The 23,896-nt window shown below is 51.6% G+C and overlaps 1 protein-coding gene across 19 annotated transcripts in view; it reads left to right on the plus strand.

Moving 5' to 3' along the window:
* LOC111775994 (PTPRF interacting protein alpha 1) overlaps nt 1-23,896 on the plus strand; it is a 99,598-nt gene that overhangs the window by 43,316 nt on the left and 32,386 nt on the right. For 7 of the 19 annotated variants that reach the window (XM_070228971.1, XM_070228975.1, XM_070228985.1 and 4 more), the window contains 11 exons: nt 613-747; nt 1,898-1,972; nt 2,352-2,435; nt 4,392-4,523; nt 5,827-5,889; nt 6,946-7,025; nt 11,312-11,447; nt 14,571-14,794; nt 17,436-17,667; nt 19,762-19,791; nt 22,847-22,998. In XM_070228971.1, the coding sequence (XP_070085072.1) occupies nt 613-747; nt 1,898-1,972; nt 2,352-2,435; nt 4,392-4,523; nt 5,827-5,889; nt 6,946-7,025; nt 11,312-11,447; nt 14,571-14,794; nt 17,436-17,667; nt 19,762-19,791; nt 22,847-22,998 (1,343 nt within the window). The remainder of the gene's footprint in view (nt 1-612; nt 748-1,897; nt 1,973-2,351; nt 2,436-4,391; nt 4,524-5,826; nt 5,890-6,945; nt 7,026-11,311; nt 11,448-14,570; nt 14,795-17,435; nt 17,668-19,761; nt 19,792-22,846; nt 22,999-23,896) is intronic. The other 12 variants (XM_070228979.1, XM_070228980.1, XM_070228981.1 and 9 more) reach the window with 3 other exon arrangements.

Here is a 23,896-nt window from a genome sequence, read left to right on the forward strand (position 1 = left end):
TTTCTTTTTTTAAAAAGTTCTTGTCTGAATTTTCTACATTGAAGTTTTTTTTAGAGTAGGAGGACTTTTTAAAAGAACAATTATACATTTACAAAAATAGCTTGATTAGCTTTTCCTTAGGCCGACTCTTCGAAGGTCTCTGTTTCAAAGGAGAAGGCCATCTTTTGGCTTACCTGCCCCTGGCAGCCGGCTGGAAGTAGTGTTACCTTCAAATCATGGGTCTGGTTATTTTTTAAAAAGGGTTAATAATGACTCTTCTTCCTTAACTTGTCAATAAGAATGAGCAAGCTTCTACAGAAAATGGGTTTTCTTTCATGTGTAGGAACTTTGTTTTTTGTTTTTTGTTTTTTTTAAGAAAAAAGACTTCTTCAAAGATATTTAGGTAAAGCAACTACTTTGGCAGAGGCGCTTTGCACATTGAAATCAAGCCCAAACAGTGGGCGTATCCTCCTCTCAGGAAGACGAGGTTCACTCTGAAGTGCCTGCCAGCACAGTGCTGCTTCTGTCAGAGCTGGTTTAGGAGATGTCTGCGTTTAGAGTTTTCCTCAGTTTGTCAATATGGAGATGGCTAGAAGATTTGGTCCATTTTGATGCTCTGCTCTCGTTTCGTAGACTGAGGATAAGAACCGCCAGTTACAAGAGCGCCTGGAGTTGGCGGAGCAGAAGCTTCAGCAGACCTTGCGGAAAGCGGAGACGCTCCCCGAGGTGGAAGCGGAGCTGGCCCAGAGGGTGGCCGCGCTCTCCAAGGTGCCGCCTTGGGTTCCCTTCTGGGGCCAGTGTCGCGATTTTGATCTTGAGATGATTTCCCTGTGTGCCTTGTTTACCTTTTGTTCTTATGTCGGTGCACCTCCGCCCACGAAAGAGCTCAGATTGGTTCTTAGTCTTGCGTTGTCTGAGATTGGACCGCTTTTTAAATGTCCAGTGTGAGCCTCCTCTTTTGTTATCCCTGAACTAATTTCTCTCCAGTTTTGTCAGGTGTGTGCTGTTCATCCCCAGGCTGCTTGATCTAAGAGTCACTGCTGCTTAGAGTTAGTCAGCAACTCAAAGTGTAGGATGGAAGCTTTGTGTAGAAGGATAGACTTGGTCCCAGAAATCGGAAACACCATTCTCATTTGTGAGTCACCCTGAGCTAACGTCTGTTGCCAGTCTTCCTCTTTTTTGTATGTGAGCTGCTGTCACAGCATGGCCACTGGCAGATGAGTGGTATAGGTTTGCTCCTTGGAATTGAACTCGGGCTGCCAAAGCAGAGCACACCGAACTTAACCACTAGGCCACCAGGGCTAGCCCTGCCATTTTCTTTTAAAGACAATGAAAATAAATTTGTAATAAACAAATTTTTAAGTAATTTATTCATTCATCTGTTCAACAAATGTTGACTAGGCGTATGCAAGACACGCGCCCTGCCCTCACTATCCACGGGGGAGCCAACAGGTGACTAGGCACCTTCAGAATGATGTTGTAGGTACTAGAAGCAGGTGGCCCGTACGGGAGGAGGAAGCACGTGATGACAGAGAGCCCAGCCTCCCTGGGCCTAGGGAAGGCTTAGCCTCCAGTGCCCGTGGGAGTCAGCCAGGCAGAGAAGCGGCCCCGGGCCAGGGGGCCTCCTGGCAGAGGCCTGTGTGGGCGCCTCCGTCAGTGGTTTCATGTCGCCTGGTTTGAGCTTAGTGAGCTGCTGGGGAGGGCACCCGTGGGAAAAGGGCAGGACAGGCACAGGCTGCTGCTGGTGAAAACTCGCCTTGGGTGGGTCAGATGCTGTCGAGTGCGCACAGGCCTCCCTCAGAGCAAGTTCATTGCTAACAGCTGTCGCAGAACCGCTTCTCTTCCTTCGTGATCTGCGTTTAAAGTGTCGGTTTCTTCTCTCCCCTGTCGTCTCTCCTGTCCCTGGTTGGCCTTATAGTCTGACCCTTTGTCTTCTGGAATGTCTGCTGCTAAGGAAGCTAAACTGTTCGAACTTACTTCCCAGCTCAGGAAGGTAGAACGTGTGCATTGCTCTCACTCGCGCTTGCTGCTTCCTGCTTTCCCTGCTGACTAACCAAACGCGATGTGAGGGTGGGGAGCACACGATCCACTGAAATTGGGCACGGGGTCGGGGAAGCACATTTCTCTCACCACATTTGTCACCAACACCAGCCCTGCCTCAGCATCACCAACGTGAGAGGATTAACTGCTTCACAGATGAACACGTGAAGCCACGTAGGCTGTGTCGGGAGATATAAGGAGACGCTTTCCGTCTCACGTGGTTGACACTGGTGCACGCAGAGCATGTTCCGCTGGCTGCTGCCACAGTGGTGTACAGCATGCTGCCAGTGAAGCGGAGACACTGGTTGAACTTACACTGTGTTTGCTGACAGGCCGAGGAGAGACATGGCAACATTGAGGAGAGGCTACGCCAGATGGAGGCACAGTTGGAGGAAAAGAATCAAGAGCTGCAGCGGGTACGTGTCCAGGCGCAAGGCCGAGCGCCGAGCCTGGTGCGGGGCGACGCGCTCAGGCAGAGGAAAGCGACACCTCGTGATTCCACTTGTCCCGACCCGGACGCTGGTCCCTTCTCCATCCTGTCATGTGTGTTTCGTTTGTGGCCTCATCTGCGAGTCGTCTGCTGACAGGTGCATCCATCCCGGGGACAGTCATGCCAGCACTGCAGCAGGGGAAGAGCTTGGTGCCCGTAGGCCCTGCAGGGACGTGGGTCCCCAGCCCGAGGAGGCCGCTTGCTTCTCTGACCAGCCTGTCAGGGAACCTGCTCCAGGCGCCCCTGAAACCTGAGGTGCTGGCCTGGCGTCCCCGTGAAACTTAGAGTGAGGCATGTTGTCCTAGATGACAGGTCCACTTGCTTAGGATATGGCACTGAAAGCCCAAATTCAGGTCACGGGCCTGACTGTCTCCCAAAGTACCAAAGTATGACTGCAGACACACAGGTGTGTGCAGAGGTGGGTATTGGCGAGGAAGAGGAGACCGTGACTGAGCTGTGAGCTGTGAAGAGAGTGTGCAGTGGAGGCTCGTGTCAGTTGAATCCTGAGAGAGTTTTCCCTGAGGAGTTGGTCAGGTGTCAGTATGGAGCATCCAGGCAATGGAGTGAGTGGCCGTCCTGCGTCCGGCTGGCACCCAACCTTACGACCCCAATTCAAGGCCGTCAGATTTTATTTTCACCAGAAGCCCGTATTCTTGGGCATGGACTGCAGACTTTCGAACATTCTGACTCCCTTCAGAAGATTGTATCTTAGTCCTCTGCCTGGCCCCCATACGCACACGCCTAGCTCTTAGGCAGAGATTTTTATCCGTTTGGGGATGTACTTCCTTACTTTCAGAACTGTTGATAGAATTTGGAAGGACCAGTGTTGAGATAGGGGTGCCATTTATAACTAAGGCAATTCCAAGTAAACGTTTAAGTTGCTTTGCTTTAAAAATATTTGAACACCAGTGCCTTATTGTGTGGTGTGCTGGGTCTCTCCAGATGGTGGTAGCTGCTGTGTGTTGGGCATGATTCTGAGAGCTTTATGTTTAATTTTACCGTGACCCATGAGAAAAGGGAGATGCTGGCACCCGTGGTGGTCAGCTGAGGACCCTGAAGCTCGGAGGGCTTGACTGTGTTGGCGGTTCCCTGTGGGCTGCTCCTCCAGGCAGCGTGGCTTGAGCGCAGGTCTCAGCCCCCGAGCCATGCTGCCCTCTGCCCGGAAGCCGCCCACTGGCCCGGGGGACCCACCCTGACAGGTGCCGCCTGTTAGCCCTTCCTGTCCCCTCCACGTACCCTTTGTATTTGTTCAGAATAAGTGGCGAAAACAAGCTTTTTAAGCCATGAAATTGATGATAGTTTTATAAAACACAGACTTAGCAACTTTATTTTTATGTTTTAAAATTACTCGTGATTATTTATAATTTTTCAACATAAACGTTCATTACCAAAAATTCAAGTGATGTAGGAGTATAAAGAACAGGGGAAAGTCTCTGTCTCCACTGTTTTTTCCCCAGATGAATTTCTTTACCTTTTGCTTTGTGAGTTGAGTTCATTTTTTCTCCTGAATCCAGACGCAAGCTTCTGTTTACATGGGCAGATTCCTCCACTGGTGTGTGGATAAGCTGATCCCCTTGAAACTCTGCTGTGTCTGGGTGTAAATCTGCTCCTGGAGCCCACCCGACAGTCAGGGATGGGTGACGTTGCTGAGGCCCCGTGAGGGCCTCGTTTAAAAAGGAGCAGTGGACGTTCTCATTAACGCTCTCGCAGACTTGGCCCTGCCTTTCTCTGCACCTGTGAGGCAGTCCTGGTCATCGTGTAGACGTCCACTGATGGCGGAGGGCCGGAACAGCCCAGGGATGGCGGCACGGGTGACTCCACGGTGGGGGAAACGATCCTGCCTTTGCTCGCAGTGGCCAGGTTTTTGTTTCTCCTGTTCCAGGCAAGGCAGAGAGAGAAGATGAACGAGGAGCATAACAAACGCCTGTCCGACACCGTCGACAAGCTTCTGTCAGAGTCTAATGAGAGGCTCCAGCTTCATCTCAAAGAGAGGATGGCTGCCCTGGAAGACAAGGTGGGATGTCACACACCTCGCCGAAGGTTTCCCATCCTTTACAAAGAGATCGCCCATGTTCTGCTCCCCAGGAATGCTGCATAATGGTGGTTAACAGCCATTACAGGAAGTAGAAATGACTCCGTAAGGAGGAAAAAGTGCCAACTGTTAACCGCTCGCTGAATTAACTTCTCGTTTGTTATGTTCTTGCCCAATTTGTGTGTATGGAAGCTTGTTTACCATTCTTATTCTCTAGAGCAGGAGTTGGCAAACTGTTTCTATAAAGGGCCAGATAGTAAAAATTTTAGGCTTTTACGAATTATGAGTGATTGAGCAAAATAATTTCATGCCTCCTAATAATGAGCATGAAAGCAGCCGTTGATGACATGTGAGTGAGTGACTGTGTTCCAGTAGAGCTTTGTTGACAGGGACAGGCCCTCGCTTGCCAGCCCCTGCACTGGAATCTTTTGCTGGGCCCAGCCCTCACCCCTTCGTTGCTCCTGCGTCGGAAGTTAATTTCTGTCTCATTTATAAACATAACGGTGTAGGAGAATGGTGTAAAATAAAGGCTTGGATCAACTGAAAGTGTTCCAGCTCCTCCCTCTCTCCCTCCATTCGGTTTGGAAAACGTCTGAGCAGGACTCATGCTCCTCTCATCATGGGGACACTTCAGCCATCCCCAGGGTGAAGGAGAGCCCTAGAATTTGTCAGAGAAGCTCTCATGGGCGACAGTTGCATTGGGCCTTGGCACGACCTGTCCCGACTGCACGGGTGTCCCTAAAGATAACGGCCAGAGCCTGCCCTGAGGTGGGCACCGTGGTCACGCTCATTCGAGAGAGACCAGTGGTCATTACTAATGACATGACGTTCCTGTTGCACAGAGCCCGTCAGGAAAGGCGTTATCAGAGACCACACAGGGCGCTTCCCCCTTTCCTCCTTGATCAGTGGGCCAACCTTAAGGGCAGAATACTTTTACCTTAGATTTAAACTGTACATTTGAAACTTATGTCAGGTTTCCCAAGTGACTGATGAATTGTAAAATCTAAAAGCTGCTATAAACCAGTTTAACTGATTAAGATAAGCCTACACCATGGGCTTGACATGCTTACTTAGAAAAATCCATCAGGGAGGTAGTAGGTTCTGTATTTACAAATTATCATTAGAAGTTGTGATGGTCTCTCTGTTGCATTTCACTCTAATACTGCTCATGAGCACATTCACGTGGCCCCTTTTCTGTGGTACTTTATTATCTTAGAAATGTAGCCATACTATTACGTGGAACGTTTTCAAGAATCAACACTAAAGGACTCTTCATCTTTTGCAGAATTCTCTATTACGAGAAGTTGAAAATGCAAAAAAGCAGTTAGAAGAAACACAACATGATAAGGTACTTAAATCTCTAAATCATTGAGAAATCCGTGAATTGAGCGAGTTCACTGTTGCTGTAACTACTACAGACGTTGGGTGAAGTGGAGTCAAACTTTCCTGCTGTAAGATTTATGGCACTCCTAGAGTTGTGCGTGAATGCATTTGTGTTGTCGGTGGATGTTAAGTCTGGCGGCGGGTATGGGTCAGAGTTCTGAGTCCTTTCTGGGTTCGTTTGGAAGCTAAAACCTTAGCACAAACCTGTCCTCTAGAACTGTGCTGTGCAGCAGAAGTGTAATGGGAGCCACGTGTATAATCTGAAATTTTCTAGTAGCCACATTTAAAACTGTAATATGAAACAGGTGAAATTAGTTTTACTTAACCTGATAGAGTCAAATATTATTTTATCATGTCATTAATATAAAAGCTAATGAGCTGCTTTACGTTCATTTTTTCATAGTGGGTCTTTGAAACCCGCTGTGTGCTTTATAGTTACAGGACATCTCAGTTTGGACCAGCCCCATTCAGGTGCTCAATGGCCACGTGTGGCGAGTGGCTGCTGTATGGGACAGCATAGATCTAGAAGGTTATAGGTGACTTAAAAAGTTTTTTGTCAGTTTTCCTTACTGTTTTGACGCGTACAAAAATGAGATTGGACGTACAAGTGAGCAAATGATTCATGAATGAATGAATGTGTGCTCGATGTGAGACAAAGACAATACAGAAAGGAAAAAGACAACACAGGGAAGTATGTGCAGTAGAAGGTGAATATTGTTCGCCTCTCCCCCCCAAATCTCTCTACAGAATTAATAATTGTTAATGACTCGGTGTTTCGCCTCTAAAAACTTCTCTTTGACTAAGACATGACTTTTTATTCATCAGGGTTTGTAAAGCTAATTTGGTGGTCTGAGTGTTTGTGTTTACTAATGGGATTCTCGGAGAAAACTTTCTCAGAATTAAAATACTTGCTATTTATAACTGCTAATTTAACCTGTTATGGTTATGTTCAACGTTTGATGCAAATAATTTTAAATCCTGAAGGAGACAGCTGCAGTGTGTGTCATTTGCTGTTTTGTAGGATCAGCTCGTACTGGACATCGAAGCCTTGAGGGCTGAGCTGGACCAAGCGAGGCTGAGAGGCGCGTCCCTTCACCACAGGTACGGCACTCACGCATTCAGAGACACTCTCCAGCACCTGCTGTGTGTGTACGGGGCGCTCACAGACGTGCTCTGGCATCTGCCGTGTGTGTACAGGGCGGTCACATGCTCACAGGCGCACTCTGGCACGTGCCATATGTGTACAGGGTGCTCACGTGCTCACAGACACGCTCCAGCACCTGCTGTGTGTGTACAGGGCGCTCACAGACGTGCTCTGGCATCTGCCGTGTGTGTACAGGGCGGTCACATGCTCACAGGCGCACTCTGGCACGTGCCATATGTGTACAGGGTGCTCACGTGCTCACAGACACGCTCCAGCACCTGCTGTGTGTGTACAGGGCGCTCACGGACATGCTCTGGCATCTGCCATGTGCGTACAGGCCACTCACGTGCTCAGAGACGTGCTCCGGCACCTGCCGTGTGTGTACAGGGTGCTCGCACACTCACAGATGCACTCCAGCACCTGCCGTGTGTGTACAGGGTGCTCACACCCTCACAGACACATTCCAGCACCTGCCGTGTGTGTACAGGGCGCTCACAGACATGCTCCAGCACCTGCCGTGTGTGTACAGGGTGCTCACGTGCTAACAGACATGCTCCGGCACCTGCCATGTATATACAGGGCACTCTCATGCTCACAGACACACTCCGGCACCTGCCATGTGTGTACAGGGCACTCACATGCTCACAGACGCACTCCGGCACCTACCGTGTATGTACAGGGTGCTCACATGCTCACAGACGCACTCCAACACCTGCCATGTCTGTACAGGGCACTCACATGCTCACAGATGCACTCCAGCACCTGCCATGTGTGTACAGGGCGCTCACGCACTCACAGACGCACTCCGGCACCTTCCATGTGTGTACAGGGTGCTCACATGCTCACAGACGCACTCCAGCACCTGCTGTGTATGTACAGGGCACTCACATGCTCACAGATGCACTCTGGCACGTGCCATGTGTGTACAGGGTGCTCACGTGCTCACAGCTCCAGCACCTGCCATGTGTGTACAGGGTGCTCACGTGCTCACAGACGTGCTCTGGCACCTGCCGTGTGTGTACGGGGCTCTCAGACATGTTCCAGCGCCTGTCGTATGTGTACAGGGTGCTCACGCGCTCACAGACACGCTCCGGCACCTGCCGTGTGTGTACAGGGTGCTCACATGCTCACAGACATGCTCCAGCACCTGCCATGTGTGTACAGGGCGCTCACATGCTCACAGGCGCACTCTGGCACGTGCCATGTGTGTACAGGGTGCTCACGCACTCACGGACACGCTCCAGCCCCTGCCGTGTGTGTACAGGAACACATGCAGGCCACAGGGGCAGCCAACTGAACACACTGCCTGGCCTGAGCTCAGGGAGCCTGGAGCTTCGGAGCAGGCCGGAGGGCAGAGGACAGCATCATCCTGAAGGTTAGGTTCTGGTACCTTGGAGGTTCCCGTCACGTCCTTGACTCAACTCAGAACCGCAGGAGGAGGTGGGGCTGGGGCAGATTGATTAGTGTCGGGCATATGAGTCTGAGGCACCCGCCAGAGTGTGGGCGTGATGGTGTCGGGATCGGAGGACAGAGCCCAGGGTGCCAGAGGAAGCCCCGTCCACCTGGGAGTGACGGTCGCATCCTCGAGGTGAAAGAGAAGGCCGCGGAGAGCCTGCGCTGCTGGAGCGGGAGGATGCCCTGACGTTCGCGTGTCTGGTGCGGCGCTTGGAGTCTGTATGTTTTGAAGAGGCTGAAAGTTAACGGCGTGGCGCTCGCAGATCTTTCGAGGCGTGACCGGGCCGGCTGCTGCGGGAGTGAGCCCCCTGGCTCGGCGTGAATCTACCAAGTTGCCCGGCATCCTGAGTTTTTCTTCCTCATCGTGGTAGAGGCGGTAATTCTCATTTAGGTGATTTACTTCTTTGTAGAAAATGGTCATCAAGTGAGAGTTACGCTTTAGCAAAAGTTATCGAAGCGCTTACCTGGTGGCATGACTGAAACACAGGAGATGGGCCCCTGCCTCCAACACGACTCAGGAGGAAGCTCCGAACCTCTGCAGGTGTTCCGGCATTTGCCAAGTTAGGACATCCTGAAGGTTTAGGGTATCTTGCGGCTGTCCCTGCCTAACTCACCCCTAGGAACTAGAGGAGAAATCAGCGAGGACAGAGAGGCAGAGCCAGAAGCTTCCCCTGACGCCGAACCTGCTGGAAGGTGGCGTTTCGAGGAGGAGAGTGTGCGCTTCAGAGAGCGAGGTGCAGAGGAGGACCAGTGCAGGGAACAGGCACTTGCTTTCTGCTTCAGGTCCTCGCTGGTGGAAGGCTCGTGTCGTTAGAGCGCTGCAGGCGGACCCGCTGCTCGGGATTGCAGGCGTGTGTGCGAGGAGGCTCTCACAGGCACGTGGGTGAAGAGGAAGTGGACACGCGTGTGTGACTCTTGTGGAAGTCGAGTCCTGAAGGGAAGGGAGCCGGTGTAGGAGCTTGAGGGGGTGGCAGAACTGGGGGCACTTTTTCCAATGGAGACGTCTTGACATGTTTGCCGGTCCCAGGTGTGATGTTAGAGGTGAAAGACAAGGAGAGAAAGGAGCTCTTTGCCCTGGTAGTGCAGAGGTGGCAGGAGGGGATGGCCAAGGTCACCTGGGGCGGAGTGGTCTGAAGACAGTGGGCAGGAGAGGCTGCATGCGGAGGGAAGGGCTTTGTTTCAGGGAGGCAAGGCTAGAGGCTGCATGTCCAGTGGCCTAGAAGAGAGGTTGTTGGGAGCCGTAGAAACGGGGGGAAGCCAATCACAGTAGGCGTGGAAGGGCCTTGGGTGGACTGAGGAGAAGGGGTCTGGCAGGCAGCGCAGTCTCAGCTCGTTTGGTGTGACTCCACGGTGAGATCGGTCATCTTGTTTTTGTGATCTTCTCCATGAGAAAAGGTAGCCTAGATTGAGGAGTGGAAAAGCACGGTGATGGGTGGCCTTCCATAAACAGATTGGCCATATAGAAGCGAGGCTTCAGCAAGTGATCAGCTGCAGGGTGGTGGCGGGTTGGGAGGCAGGTAAGCCTGGGAAGGGGTGTCAGAATCGGGAAGCATTTGTGCTTCCTGAACCATCCAGAGGTACACGCAGGATTTCAGGTGCATTGCTTTCATCTGCCGTTGAACCGTTTCACGGCCCCAGAGCAGTTGGGCTGGAAGTCACCCTGAGGGAGAGTGACAGTGTCGTGAGGAGTAAGGGGTAGAGGAAGTAGAGCTGGGTGTGCTCCAAGGGGAATTCCAGACTTGGAGATCTTCGAACAGGCAGTAAATCTTGTGTAACACTACAAGAAGGTATTTCTTTAAAAAGATGTCGAGAGGTGTGTACCAAAAGTAGATGAGTTGGCATGTCAGCCTGGCCCTGTCCACGATCGGGTGGGGAGGCTCGAGGGGTCCCCTGTCTAACTGGCTTTAATCAGATGAATGGACTGTGTCTTCTCAGATCGTAAGGCCTCCTGAAAATGAAGGCAGCCAGCCTTCTTTCCGGAGAGCAGGGAGGCCCTCGGTGGCGGGGCAGGACTGAGGTGTGGCTGGGGTGCCCACGGTCAGGGCTGAGCGCTGGGCTGGGCTGCGCCCTCCTCGCCTCCGCTCACCAGTTCCTCTCCAGGGCCTCTCCTAGTGACTCTTTTGAGCGTCTCCCTCGCGGGTGCTCAGGGCCCCAGTCACTGGTTCAGGGGACTGTTTTAGCCGGGCGTGTTGATTGTCTGTCAGTCTGATTGCACGCAGTCTTTGCTTTTGGTTCGGAATCCTCAAAGCGTCCTGCCCAGCCCGGTTCATACCAGCCCGAGCTGTGGTCAGAAGGGCTTCTGCAGCCGCTCCCTCTGAGGGACCTGTGGGAGCGCTTCAGACAGTGCCACGCAGAGAGAGGAGTGTTGGTGTCCACCAGCCTCACACTGTGGAGCCTGGCACAAATGGGAGAGTGACCGTGGAAGGCCACAGGTGGGGGTGGGTGTGCTTCCTGGTGGGTCGAGGAGAAGGTCGAGCAGAGGCAGGGCTGAGCACCCCTCTGCGGGCCCTGACATGGGTGACGGATGCCTCTTCCACGGCCCAGACAGCTGGACCCCATCCTCTCATCTCCAGGTCTGCAGTGGCAGCATTGGCTTTCCTAGGTATGGAGTGTCCCCGCTGGCGGGGCTGAAAGGCTCAACTCTGGCGGGAGTGACGACAGAGGTGCCCTCCTTGGAGTCCTTTTTCTGTGAAATTACGTGTTTTCCAAATTGACAGCTTCTGGCTTGACTAACAAACTTAGTTCACTTTTCTTATCTAATAATGACCTTTTGTTTTCCATATTTCAGCCGACCCCACTTGGGCAGTGTCCCGGATTTCAGGTTCCCTGTGGCAGACGGTCCCGCAGATGCCTACAGCAGCAGCGCGGTGTTGCGGCGCCCCCAGAAAGGCCGTGTGGCAGCCCTGCGGGATGAGCCATCCAAGGCAAGGGCCTCCTTCCTCGCCGCCCGCGAGCTGCCGGCCCTCGGGCGCGTCTCCTGCTCGTCCCGTGACTTTGAGACTTTGGGGATTCCAGTGGTCATAGGTCGCCTTCTCTCTTCCCCTCCCCCCATTTTCCTTTTTCTGGCTAAGAGTTTCCTTTTAGGCATGCTTTTTTCTGAAGAACAAGTTCTGATAGAATATGACCTACTCTTAAGTGCAACGTAATGTAATTAGTACAGTTTGGAAGCAGCGATAAGCGTGAATGAATGCGTGTATCCGTCATCTTTTAGTGCGAAGAATTCACATCGGGAAGTTTAAATACCTTCCTACTTCTGTCTCTTTAACAGCACGTCTTTATCTACTTCTGCGTATTTTTATTTACAGCACCCGTATTCAGTGCACACCTGGTTTGGGCCAGGCGTCATTATAGACTAGGGCTCCAGCAGTGAATACGGGCAGAGAAGATGCCCGCACCGCCAGGGCGCACGTTCTAGTGAGGAGCCAGCGTGCGTGAGAAGTACAATACGGGCTGTGTGTCAGTTTCCTCTCACTGCGGTCACAGGCTGCTGCGAGCTCAGTGGCCTAAAGCAAGGAGCACTTAGAGTTCACAGGTTCCGTGGGCTCGGGGCTGTGAGCAGGACGGTTCGGGCTCAGTTCTCCTGAGGTTGCAGCCGTCCGGATTCTCGCCTGGGGCTGAAGAGTGCACTTCCAGGCTCACTCGCCTGGCTCTGCCTGGCCCCTCTCTGGGGGCTGCTTGAGTGTCCTGGAAAGGTGCCCGCCAGCTTTGCTCCGGGCTCATTCTGAGAGAGAGCCAGGAGAAAGCCCCAGAGCCTCTGAGGCCCTGGTCTGGAGGCAGCACGCCTTCACCTGGGCTGCACTCGGTGCGTTAGAGTGAGTTAGCGAGTCCTGCCCTCACTGTGGGCCAAGGAAGGAGTGTTAGAGAAGTGTGGACGTATATTTAAACCACCACAGGGTTTCCGATGGTCATAAGCAGGGAAAGGAAACCCGGGGTACCCTGAGCTGTAGGAGGGGAATGATAGTTTTCAATAGGGTAGCCAGCGAGGTCCCACAGGGACGGTGACATTTGAGCCAAGGAAGGGAAGGACCCATTTGGAGATATTAGAAGGTCATGCCAACACGATGTGCTGATGGGTTGAATATATAGTATGAGACAAAGAGGCGAGTGAGGCCCCCGAGGGCCCGTGCTTGAGCAGCTGGAGGCTGGAGGCTGTCTCCTGCGATGAGGAAGACTGCGGGGCAGGGGAGACGAGTGGAGTCTGGCCCTGATCAGGTCGACAGCCCTATCTGCTGTCCAGGTGGACGTGTCAGGTAGGCAGTTGGATATTCTGGCCTGGAACCCAAGAGAGAAGTCTCGACTAGAGATAAAGATGTGGGGGTCATGACCATACAGATGGTGTTTAAAGGTGTAAGATGAGATCAAGTCCAAAGTGGGTGCCTGTTGATAGAGAGGAGCTTCCAGGATACAGCCATGGGCCACTCCAAAATTGAGAGGTTGGGGAGACTGACAAGGGACCGGCAGGAGACTAAAGAGTGACAAGGAGGTAGGCAGAAACCCGGGACCATGGGGCCTGCAGCCGAGTGAGCGAGATGCTCAGGGAAGAGGGGAGAGCAGCAGGCCTGGGCCTGCCGATGGGCCAGACGAGAGGGCGGTGGAGGTCAGTGGCGGACTTCTTAAGGTGGGCGCTTTGATCCTGGAGCAGCTCTGCGGGAGGGGAGGTGAGCAGGAGGAGAGGAGGTGGAGGCGGAGACCTTTTACTCATCAGGACGGAAGTGCAGTGGTGGCTGGAAGGAGACGTAGCATCCAGGTTCCCTGGGTTCTGGTGTGTTATCTGAAGGAGGGAGAAGGGCGCAAACTTTCTCAGGCTGATGGGTGTGGGCCAGTAAAGAATCGATTACCCCGAGAGAGGGAGGGAGCACAGCAGGCGAGCCTGGAGTCAGCCGGAGGGGGTGCGCCTCGTGCCCAGAGGTGGGGCTGGCCTGGGTGGGGGCCCAGGTACCTGGCCGCGACCTCAGATCTTGGGAGGGGAGGTGGAGTGCATGGGTAAAGGCCCGAGGGACGGGGAGATAAGCCAGCAGGGCATCTCAAGTCTTGTGGTTGCTCTGATGTCGTGTCAGTGAAGTGGGAGGCAGGGCCCTGGGCTCAGTGAGGACGGGAGAGGAAGAGATGGAGGCTTCCAGAGAGGGGCTGAGACAGCTGCACGGGATGGGTCACGTGGCCCCGGCGCGCATGCCTTCTCTGTGCGCGTTCTGATTGCACACGGTACCCCTCCATCACGCGAGAGAGGAGTTGGCTCGGCACAGAGGAGCCTTTTCTCCGAGAGCCTCAGTTCTCTAGAGAACGTGGTCCGCCAGCTCGCTCTTCCCTGGGTGTTGAGACGAGTGCGTCCGACGGCTGCCCTGCTGTCTCCTTCTGCCCCTGTCTGCTGCCGTCTGTGCTTGTTCACACCGGGCTCAGAAGAGGGAGGATTGGGGAACTCCAGTGAGGTGTGTTACTCGATAACACTAGTACATGGTGTGGCAACTGCAGTGAACACAGCTGCCGTGGATCTAGTGAACTTTTTACTTCCCATTAGCGTGGCTGATCGTGCCATGTTTTTGTGTGTGTGGTTTTTGTTTTTGTTTTTGCTGAGGAAGATTAGCCCTGAGCTAACGTCTATGCCAGTCTTCCTCTATTTTATATGTGGTTCGCTGCTACAGCGTGGCCAACTAGCAATGTAGGTCCAAACCCGAGGATTCAGGCCACCGAGGCAGAGTGCACCGAACTTAACCACTATGCCACAGGGCCGGCCCCCCCATGGTGTATTTTTCTAATTTTCAGTTTTTGTTTGTACTCGGTCTTGACACCATTGTGAATAACGTCATGGAAATGCCTTGTGTCCACAGTGAGATGTGACTGTTACCAGGCAGTCTAAGTAATCGACTGTCCTGCCCCTTAAATACTGCCTGCTTAATACGTGTCAGCAACTTACAAGCATGGCCTACTTTTCCAAAATCTTTTGGGCTTCTATTTAAAAAATATTTAAGTTTCTGCTAGGTTTACTGTAAGTTGCTGTAACTTGGTTGTTATTTTCCATCTTTGCTGAGATTTGATTTTCTTGTTTCTAGGTACAAACTCTTAATGAACAGGATTGGGAACGTGCCCAACAAGCGAGTGTCCTGGCCAACGTGGCGCAGGCCTTCGAGAGTGATGTGGACGCGTCCGACGACGAAGACGACAGGGATACCATCTTCAGCCCAGCTGGCCTCTTGTCACCCAGTGGGCAGGCCGATGCCCAGACGCTGGCCATGATGCTTCAGGAGCAGCTGGACGCCATCAACAAGGAGATCAGGTACATGGGCTTGTGCATAGCACCACAGACACCATGCATATCTCTAAAGAATTGTATTCTACCTAGAACAGTCTGGAACAAATACTGTGGACGTATTCTACATGTCCCATGATAGTAAAACTTAGTTCAATCCTGTTTTAATAGTTTTAAGTTCTGAGGTTGCCCTTGATTGGAAAGTTCAGTTGACCGGGCGTTCTCGCCACAGTTGTGGTGTGGGTACACTTGTGTAAGATCTTGCAGAAGGGTGAAAGGGGTTCAGTCCGTTCCCCCACGAGCCGATGACACAGCTGGAGAGCGTTGCCGGGGAGCTCAGTGTCTACCTGTGCCGCTCTGGATCCCAGGCCGGGTTCCAGAGACAGCCGGGGTGCAGAGAGCTGAGCGCACATCGGAGGAGGCCTCCCTGCTCCGAAGTGCAGAGGGGAGCTGTGGTGTGGGGCAGGGCACCATGGAGAGCCAGGAGGAGGTGGACTGGCCTGGCGCCCTTGTGGGTAAGAAGCAGGACTCTTTTCACGGGCAGTGCCAGGTGGCGGGTGACTTACGAGGAGAAACGCCAGAGTTCAGTCCACTGGCAAGCGAAGGTGAAACATGCAGTAGGAAGCGGGAGGGAGAGTTTTCTTCCCCCCTCCAGCGTGAGTGTCCCCCAACTCTGAACCCTGCGAGGGGCAGGGAGCTGGGGCAGCGTCCACCTGCTGCTTGTGCCTCCTCCAGCGCTGAGGAGGGCCCTCTTGTGTGTCTTTCAGAGCCTCACGTTTTCAGGTGTGTCACCCAACCACCTGGAACAGAAAGCTGAGGTTTTCAGATTGGCAAATTCCCACTCCTACTTGCATTTTTCTCTATTAAACTAATATAATGTGAAAATTGGTTCATTACAAGACAGTGGTCAGGGGCAGGCCCCATGGCCGAGTGGTTAAGTTCACGTGCTCCGCTTTGGCGGCCCTGGATTTCACCAATTTGGATCCTGGGTGCTGACACAGCACCACTCTTCAGGCCATGTTGAGGCAGCATCCCACATAGCACAGCCAGAGGCACTCACAACTAGAATCCAGCACTATGTACTGGGGGCTTTGGGGAGAAGAAGAAGAAGAAAGAAGGCGACGATTGGCAACAGTTGTTAGCTCAGGCGCCAATCTTTAAAAAAAAAAAAAGACAGTGGTCAAAGAATGGTTTGAATCTTAACCTCGTCAGTGTTTCAGAGGTGTTTTCTTTCGAAAGCCTCTTAGCAGTTATAACAGTAAATTTACACGACAAAGGGCCGACTGTGGGGTGCAATCCAAAGACTTGCCCGTCCGAGGGGGGGCTGTCCCCGTGGCCGAGTGGTTAAGTTCCTGAGCTCCGCTGCAGGCGGCCCGGTGTTTCGTTGGTTCGGATCCTGGGCGCAGACATGGCACTGCTCATCAAGCCAAAGACTTGCCCGTCCGAGGGGGGATTAAGAGGCCTTAGGTCTGGGGTGCAGGGTGACAGGGAGCCCAAGATCCGCCCTGTCAGGCCTGAGGCAGCCGTGTTCCGGTCCTGCATGCACACAGAGACCAGCCGTGTGCCGGTGACCCTGCAGGAGGTCCGGGCAGAGTTGCTGCCAACATTTTGTTCTTGTCAAGCTGACACAGACGCCAAGTGCCGGTTCCTGCGCAGAGCCTGCAGGAGGGAAGGAGGGGCAGAACTAACTCCAGGGAGAGCTGTAGGCTCTGCAAGGAAGGGGTGTGCGGCCTGCAGTCTGCCTCCGTAAACCACGGTTCGTGTGCTGTGTTCAACCCGGCAGAGCCCGGAAGACTGCCTTTCCCCATCGCTGTGGGAAACACGAAAGGATTATAAACGTCAGCTTTTATTTTTCACAGTGTATTGCTAAGTAAAATGGGTTTTTCTTTATGTAGCAAGTTGACCTGATATAAATGGTAAATTCTGTCCACTGCCTTGGTATCAATAACAGAAAGTACTTTCAGAATATATAAGTAGAACTTTAATTGGACAGGTTACTGCAAGGTTACTACTAATTTAATATTAGAGTAATGATTTGCATAGTCAAATATTAAAACTGCTGTTTAAGCATCCACTATACATTAGGAGAGAAGAGCTTTAATTATGAATTTCCAAATTACTGCAGCATGGTTAACGTGAATTCAGATGAGGCTGGTGGAGAATTCTGTCAAATAATACTTTTGTTCGAACTCAACCTTTAAAAAAAAAATCAATGTTTTCGTCTAGTCTAGAGACTTAAGTGTTTGGAAACTCCTGATTGCTTTGTAAATTGATTTTTTGAGTTCCCAGTTTCCAGTCAAAAAAACCGATAGGTAAATGTGCAGCTGTGCCCTGAGAAGTGGGAATGTCGGAGCTGTAAAATTCAAACATCGTGTTGTGCAGTAAGAGAGTTGCCAACTAGCCCCTCCAGACTTGTGGGGTACGTAAATAAAATCAAACGCGAGTGATCAGAGATAGTTTGTAAGACTCAGTGGAAGGTGTACTTTGTGCTGTTCCGAAGCCGAGTGTGTTAAAGAGAGAAAAAGTAGAACGTTTTTGCTGAAGTGTTAATTGTTGGAGCAACCGTCATTGGAGTTTCCTTACAGTAATGCAAGCACCGATTTTTTCATCTGAACCTGTTAATCTGTTTGCTAATAAAGGAAGGATGACTGTTTTGTTTTTACTTTAGGTTGATACAGGAAGAAAAGGAAAACACAGAGCAGCGGGCGGAGGAGATTGAGAGTCGAGTTGGCAGTGGGAGTTTAGACAATCTTGGTCGTTTTAGATCAATGAGCTCCATTCCCCCCTACCCTGCCTCCTCGCTCGCCGGCTCCTCTCCTCCGAACAGTGGCCGGTCCACCCCGCGAAGGATTCCGCACAGCCCAGCTCGGGAGGTGGACAGACTAGGTATCATGACTCTGGTAAGGATTTGTCTTTTCTTGTGCTGTCTCCCCTCGCCCCCGACACACCTGATTTAAGTCTTGGACACCAGGAATATGCTTTATTTTTAACCTGGAAGAAAATCAGGTACATTTGTTATGCTCAGAGGTTTAAGATTTTTAAAACCAGCTCATATTTAATCATTCAACAATAGCATGGTGACAAATTAATTTTAATATTGGGGTGATGCCTGAACTCCAGAGAAGTTTTCACTTGTTCAGCTCTGAGCGTGGTCAGCTCTGCAGGGTTCGGCAGCTAGGGGGATATTTTTGTTTTCCAGCGATAGACAGTGTAACAAAAGTAAATACAGCAGCCATCGTAACATACAGGAAAATGTGCAGAGAGAGTCAGTGCTGTCTGTCTTTACGTTCGGGATGCCTGACTGGAGGGTACAGAATATGCAGTCAAAAAAAAAACTGAAAAAAAAGCTAAATCGGTCCTCTTAATAATGCCCTCGGCGGCATGCTTGGCACCGGTTCTGCAGGTGAATCCAGGGTGGCGTGAGTGAGAGCGCACTGCCGCTTGGCCTCCCCGGGAAGCGCGGGGCTGCGTTCGTGCGCAGCCTCTGGAAGTGCAGGGACCGCGACAGCATGCTGCTCTAAAGAATAGTGCCTAGCTTTCTCACATGTTTAGTCTGGGTTTTGTGAATGCATGAAATCATGTTGACAGCGTTCTGCTTTCTAACTGCGCTTCCGTTCTCATTTCTTCTGCTACCACCCATTTTCGTTTGTAGTTATGTTGTTAGCCTGCATGTAATTAAATCAACCGCGAACCACTTTAGTAGCATATGAAGTGGTAACTAGTCCGTTTCGCGGTGTTTTGACATACTATTTTTATAATTTACATCGTTAGCTCATTAGCTGATGTTTTAAGCTCTTTGACAATTTCTTGCTTATTTCCTTTCAGAGAATTTGTAAAAACAGTTCTGTTTTTCTTTTTCCTTGTTTTTGTAGTTGTGTGTGCCGGCTGACGCTGTGTCTGCTTCCGTGTTTAGTTTTGATTTCCTGTGTCATCCTTCTGTTTGTTTTGTCACTGTTAGTCCAGGCCTCAGCCCGCGCTGTGACACCCCCTCCACGGGGTGCTCAGGGAACCGCCACAGTGGGGGCCATGGTGTGTGTGTGGGGGCCATTGGGGCTCATTAGTGGGGTTTCTGCGTTATCTTCGTTTCTCATGAAATAGTGTATTTTTCCCTCAGTAGTGATACGTATTTACTGCTGTGTCACTGTACAACAGATGTGGATACAGGCATGATATCGATGGATCAGAGTGCTTTTATTCAAACTGTGTAGGGTTTGTGTAATTCAGAAATGAAATTTTTTATATATACAGACGTAATCCACCAAGTATAGAATTAACGGAAACTTGACACAAACAGTATACCTTTTGGTTTTGATGCTTATATTCAAGACTGTAAATCTCATCAACTTGTTGGACATAATTAATGCCTTTAGTAGACTATTTTGTAAATTCACATATCTTATAGGAATCATAGAATGTGAAGATTCCACCTGCTATTATGCTAGCTTTTAGCCTTACGTATTTTCACAGGGTACCCTGCTTTAATCAATAAATTTATGTTTGAGGAATTTTGAATCAGTTTCTAGGTAAGAATTTTATGTTAATGACGAATAGGTGATTAATAACTGAAAGTAGGTTTGTTCGGTTTTATAGTACGTCTTGCAATAACTTCCTTGTCAACTAAATTGCTGTTTAGAGACCTGTTTTTCATTAGGGCAAACTAAGTTATAGAGAAGTTTGGCTTAGAATAGACAACTGTCAGGGTCCTTTGTTATATAAAATGCCATATTTGAATAAATTGTGTATGTTGTAATAGAATTTTATCTCCCTGAGTAACAATTTATAGTGTTTCTCTAGTAAATCTTGAGTAACTTACTGTTTAAATTTCATGGTGAAAATGTTCCATTTCCAGTTACGTTTTCTCTGAATCTTAGCTCGCTTATATCTGTCTTGTCATTCTCTTTTTAATATATTTACCTGTACTGATCCTTGAATTTTTAACTTCAGAGTATGCAGTAAATCTGGTTTCTCTTCATTTCTTTGCATGCGTCTGTCAGCCTAGTGATTTAAGGAAACATCGTAGAAAGGTAAAGTGTTTAGTAATTTAACATACCTTTGTTTCTCTGAAGTATTGACGGGCACCTATCATTTGGCGTGAATGAGCCCTGTGAATCATTGACATTTAAATGGACATGTTGACACTCACCTGGCATGTCACAAATGACAATTGTCCTGTTGGAGACAGGTCACTGGTGGTTTGCATAGAATGCTGGGACAGGCGTAAGGGTATGCCTTTCTTCCACTCATTTGCCTTCTCATCGTTGCATGCTTATTTATAATGGATATAGTATTTTTTCAATGAGAAATTACTGAAGCAGAGCCACAGATTTTAGTTTGGGGAAAAACTAATTTTAATAAGCATAGCTAGAAGGGCCAGCCTGGTGGCGCAGCACTTAAGTTCGCATGTTCTGCTCCTCGGCAGCCTGGGGTTCACCAGTTCGGATCCCGGGTGTGGACATGGCACCCCTTTGCGAAAGTCATACTGTGGGAGGTGTCCCACATATAAAGTAGAGGAAGATGGGCACGGATGTGCACTCAGGGCCAGTCTTCCTCAGCAAAAATAGGAAGATTGGCAGTAGTTAGCTCAGGGCTAATCTTCCTCAAAAAAAAAAAAAAACATAGCTAGCTGTGGTAAGCTCTTACTGTATGCCAGGCCCTGTGCTGAGTGCTTTACGAGTCTGCTCTTTCGTCCTCATGGACTTCCCGTGAGATGCAGGTTACTGTTGTTATCCCCATGGACAGATGTGGAACGGAGGCTCAGAGAGGCCACGTGCTGTGCCTAGGGGCACACAGTTAGGGAACGCTGCAGTGTGGACTGGTCTGATTTCAAAACCAGGACACTGAGTCGCTTCCCCCACGGCCTGACTTCTCTGCAGATTCTCTCACCTCCTCACTCGTCCCTGACAGCGGGGGCCAGCGGGCCTCTTCTCCTTATAGATAGTCGTGAATCGGGCCTCCCTGTTCTTGGAGGACGTGCACGCACTGGGGAGCAGATCTGTGGACCAGAATGCCTTCCTCCTAACCTTCACGCCATGTGCATAGCCTGCACCCCCACCCAGAAGCTGCCTGATCCTGCGCTCGTAGGCCGCCCTTCGGATGCTCGGGCAGCTGTCCTCTGACCGCAGCGCTTAGAGCACATGAGCTGGGCGGCAGCCATGGGAGCCCTCCGCTGCGCAGAGCACCGTGGCGATTCAGCGAAACGCAGGCTCAAGTCCCCGCTGTCAGTGATGATTTGTGACCCGGGTGTGCTGCTCGCCCTCTCTGCGCCTTGGTTTGCCCTCCTGTTTAAGTGAAGACAACGACAGAAGCGCGCTCCTCGGGGTAGCCGCAGGGTGCCCGTCCATGCACGATCTGCAAGGAGCTGAGAGCTTATAACCGGCCCCGCGGCGCACAGCACGCCCTCAGTCCCGCCGACTCGCATCCGTGTTTCCCTCGGTGGGAAGGCTTTCTCAGGGAAGGAAGGAGCGTGTTGATTGACGTCCAGGCGGGACAGCCTGACCCTGTTGCTCACGGCACTGTGGGCTGGCTGGCTGGCTACTTCGAGGGCCTTGCTGTGGGGCTGTGGTGAGGATGAAAGGCAGGAGTGCAGGCATGGTGCAGACACGGGCGGCGTGGGCCGCGCACTGTCCTCCTCCTCAGCGTCCCTGGCCTACGCCGCCGTGACCCCCCAGCTGTCGGGGAGCTTCGTTCCAGTCAGCTCTGAAAGAGCGTGCAGGCCCCAGCCTGGCGGGCCCCGGGCTGGGCAGGGCCCCTCACCACGGGGGCACAATGGGAACAGCCACCGACCGGGGCGGGCCGCTCCTCCTGAGCTCTGTCTCCGCTGAGGACAGTGAACTCAGTCCCGTGGACTGCTCCCTGTCCTGTTCTTTTTTGTTTTTTATAGGTGATTGTTTTAACCTCAGTTCGAAATCTCTCCCTGTTTCAGTTTCGTATTGATAGTTTCTAGCCGTCGTAGCCTTTGGTTGTCTGCAGATTGTAATTTGAAATCAGGAGAGTATGCGGAATCTATCCAGCTACGGCTTAAGGTTCTATCTTAAATGAGTTCGACTCCGTTTTGCACTAAGCCCCTTGGTTGTCACTGAGCCGCTGTGGGGCTGCAGTGGAGCGACACTCTACACAGTCGCATTAAAAAAGCCCAAGTTGGCTGCTCAGGTCTTGCTGTTTGTACAAACGCCTGCCACGCGCGTTTTGAGAACTCCAGCCCTGCCTTCACCACGGAGCCCCATGGATCAGTAAGACCTGCCGGAGTTAACGTTTTCCCCACCGCCTCCTTCCTGTCCTCACGTTCCCCGACACGGGAAAACTGGCAGTCTGAAGGAGAGGATCTTCCAGTGGAAGGCCAGGACTGCTTTGAGCCGGCTTAAACAAATTGCTTTTAAACCGCGTAGAAAGACCTCAGTTTATAGCATCTGTTCTGCACGCTGAGACGTATGAGACAGACAGGCGTGTCTGGGATGCAGGAGTTAGATCCCTTTTCACTTTTCCACTTGTTACAGAGTCCAGGAAGGTGCATCCCTACTCAAAATGATAGTGGATCATGGTACAAGCTATTTCTCTTTTTCTCCCAAAACAAAAAGTTCTGGACAGTTTACCCAAGAGGTTTCTGCCCTCTCTGGTGTTTCTTCTGAATGCATCAGGAGATAAACACGTTCGTCTTCAGCTCCTCATCAGGGACAGTGAGTGCCGTGCGTGCTGTGTGAGGACGAGGTTTTGGGCGTGGTTCAGATCTCGGTGCCCTTCAGTGGCTGTCCTCGTGGTGGCCTAGGATCCTAGGGCGGGCGGGCCCTCGGGCTGCGAGGAGGCTCAGGAGGAGGAGTGCCCGTGTGTCCTGCCCGGGTCTCTGCGCTCGTTCTGGTGCTCGTAGGCCAGGAGTCGGGCTCTGCTCTGTGCTCCTGCTCCTGATAAGTAAGACGGTCCTTTAACGTGGCGTTGGGCTAGAACGAGGCTGGTTGTACTCAGCAGAAAGCATAGCTCGTGGATTTCCACATAAGTTTATGGTTATAATTTAAAGCCTATGTGTTGTGGGGTTTTTTTGGTCACAGTGTGTTGTTCACTAATTTTACACTGGTCTCAACCCCTCAGTTGCCAGCCTCCCTAGAAGAGGTACGAGACGACAAGACGACAATAAAATGTGAAACCTCGCCCCCGCCCTCCCCGCGGTCCGTTCGGCTGGACAGGCTGCACAAAGGGGCGCTGCACACGGTCAGCCACGAGGACATCAGGGACTTACGGAAGTAAGGAGGGCAGCGTCCCACCCTAGCCCGGCTCCAAACAGACCGCCTTCCCATGCTCAGCTTTCAGAAATCCATTGCTCTCTTCTTGGGAAAAAAGTCAGAATGATGACTTTAAAGAAATAATGGTTAATTGAGTTGAGTTGATTTAGATGATGCCCTCGGGCTGCCCTGGGAGCTCAGGTGAGCCCAGCAGAAGATGCTGTCTGTTTGGGCGACGTGAGTTTAGAAAGAGGGGAGTTCAGTGATACCAGCAATCTTAGGAAGCCTTCATGTCTTCAGAGTCTGCAAATTGACTGTTGTGACAACTTTCTGTTCTTGTGGAGCATTTGCTAAGCATGTGGCGTGTTCTGATCGTTGCTCTGCAGGACCGTCCGTGTCCCGCCGCTCGGATGCGCTCTCTGCCTCTGAGCTGTGGAGAGCCCCACCTCGTCCCCAGCGCTCCAAGCGCCTCCCCACAGGGACCATGAGAGCCAGTGGGTGACTAGTGTGCTCCTATGTCAAACTACCACGGGCTGTGCTTTTGTCCCGCCCTGGCAGCCCTCGGTGGTGGGTGCAGGTGTCCATCCTCGCCGCCTCTGCAGTAGGCCCTGTGGCTCTTGTTTCGCGGCAGGGACAGTCGCACTGGGGAGGTTGCTGGGGCGCTGGGGTCAGGCCTCCAGTTGGGAGAGCATCTTCACAGCCGAGGGGCGGCCCTCAGGTGGGCTCATGGTGCTCTCTGCCTTCCATGGTTCGGACTGGAAGCCTTCTCAGAAGGAGAGCTCCGGCTCAGAGCCTCAGCTCCTCAGAAACGGTTCTCCGTGGTGGGATGGCTGGGAGCCTTCGTTTCTACGCGTGATGCATTTTGTGAAGGAGACATGCCTGGAGGAGACTTGGAATGCTCGTGTAGTTGGAAGAGCAA

Source organism: Equus caballus, chromosome 12 (assembly GCF_041296265.1).
Source record: "Equus caballus isolate H_3958 breed thoroughbred chromosome 12, TB-T2T, whole genome shotgun sequence".
In the NCBI taxonomy this organism is placed as follows: Eukaryota; Metazoa; Chordata; class Mammalia; order Perissodactyla; family Equidae; genus Equus; species Equus caballus.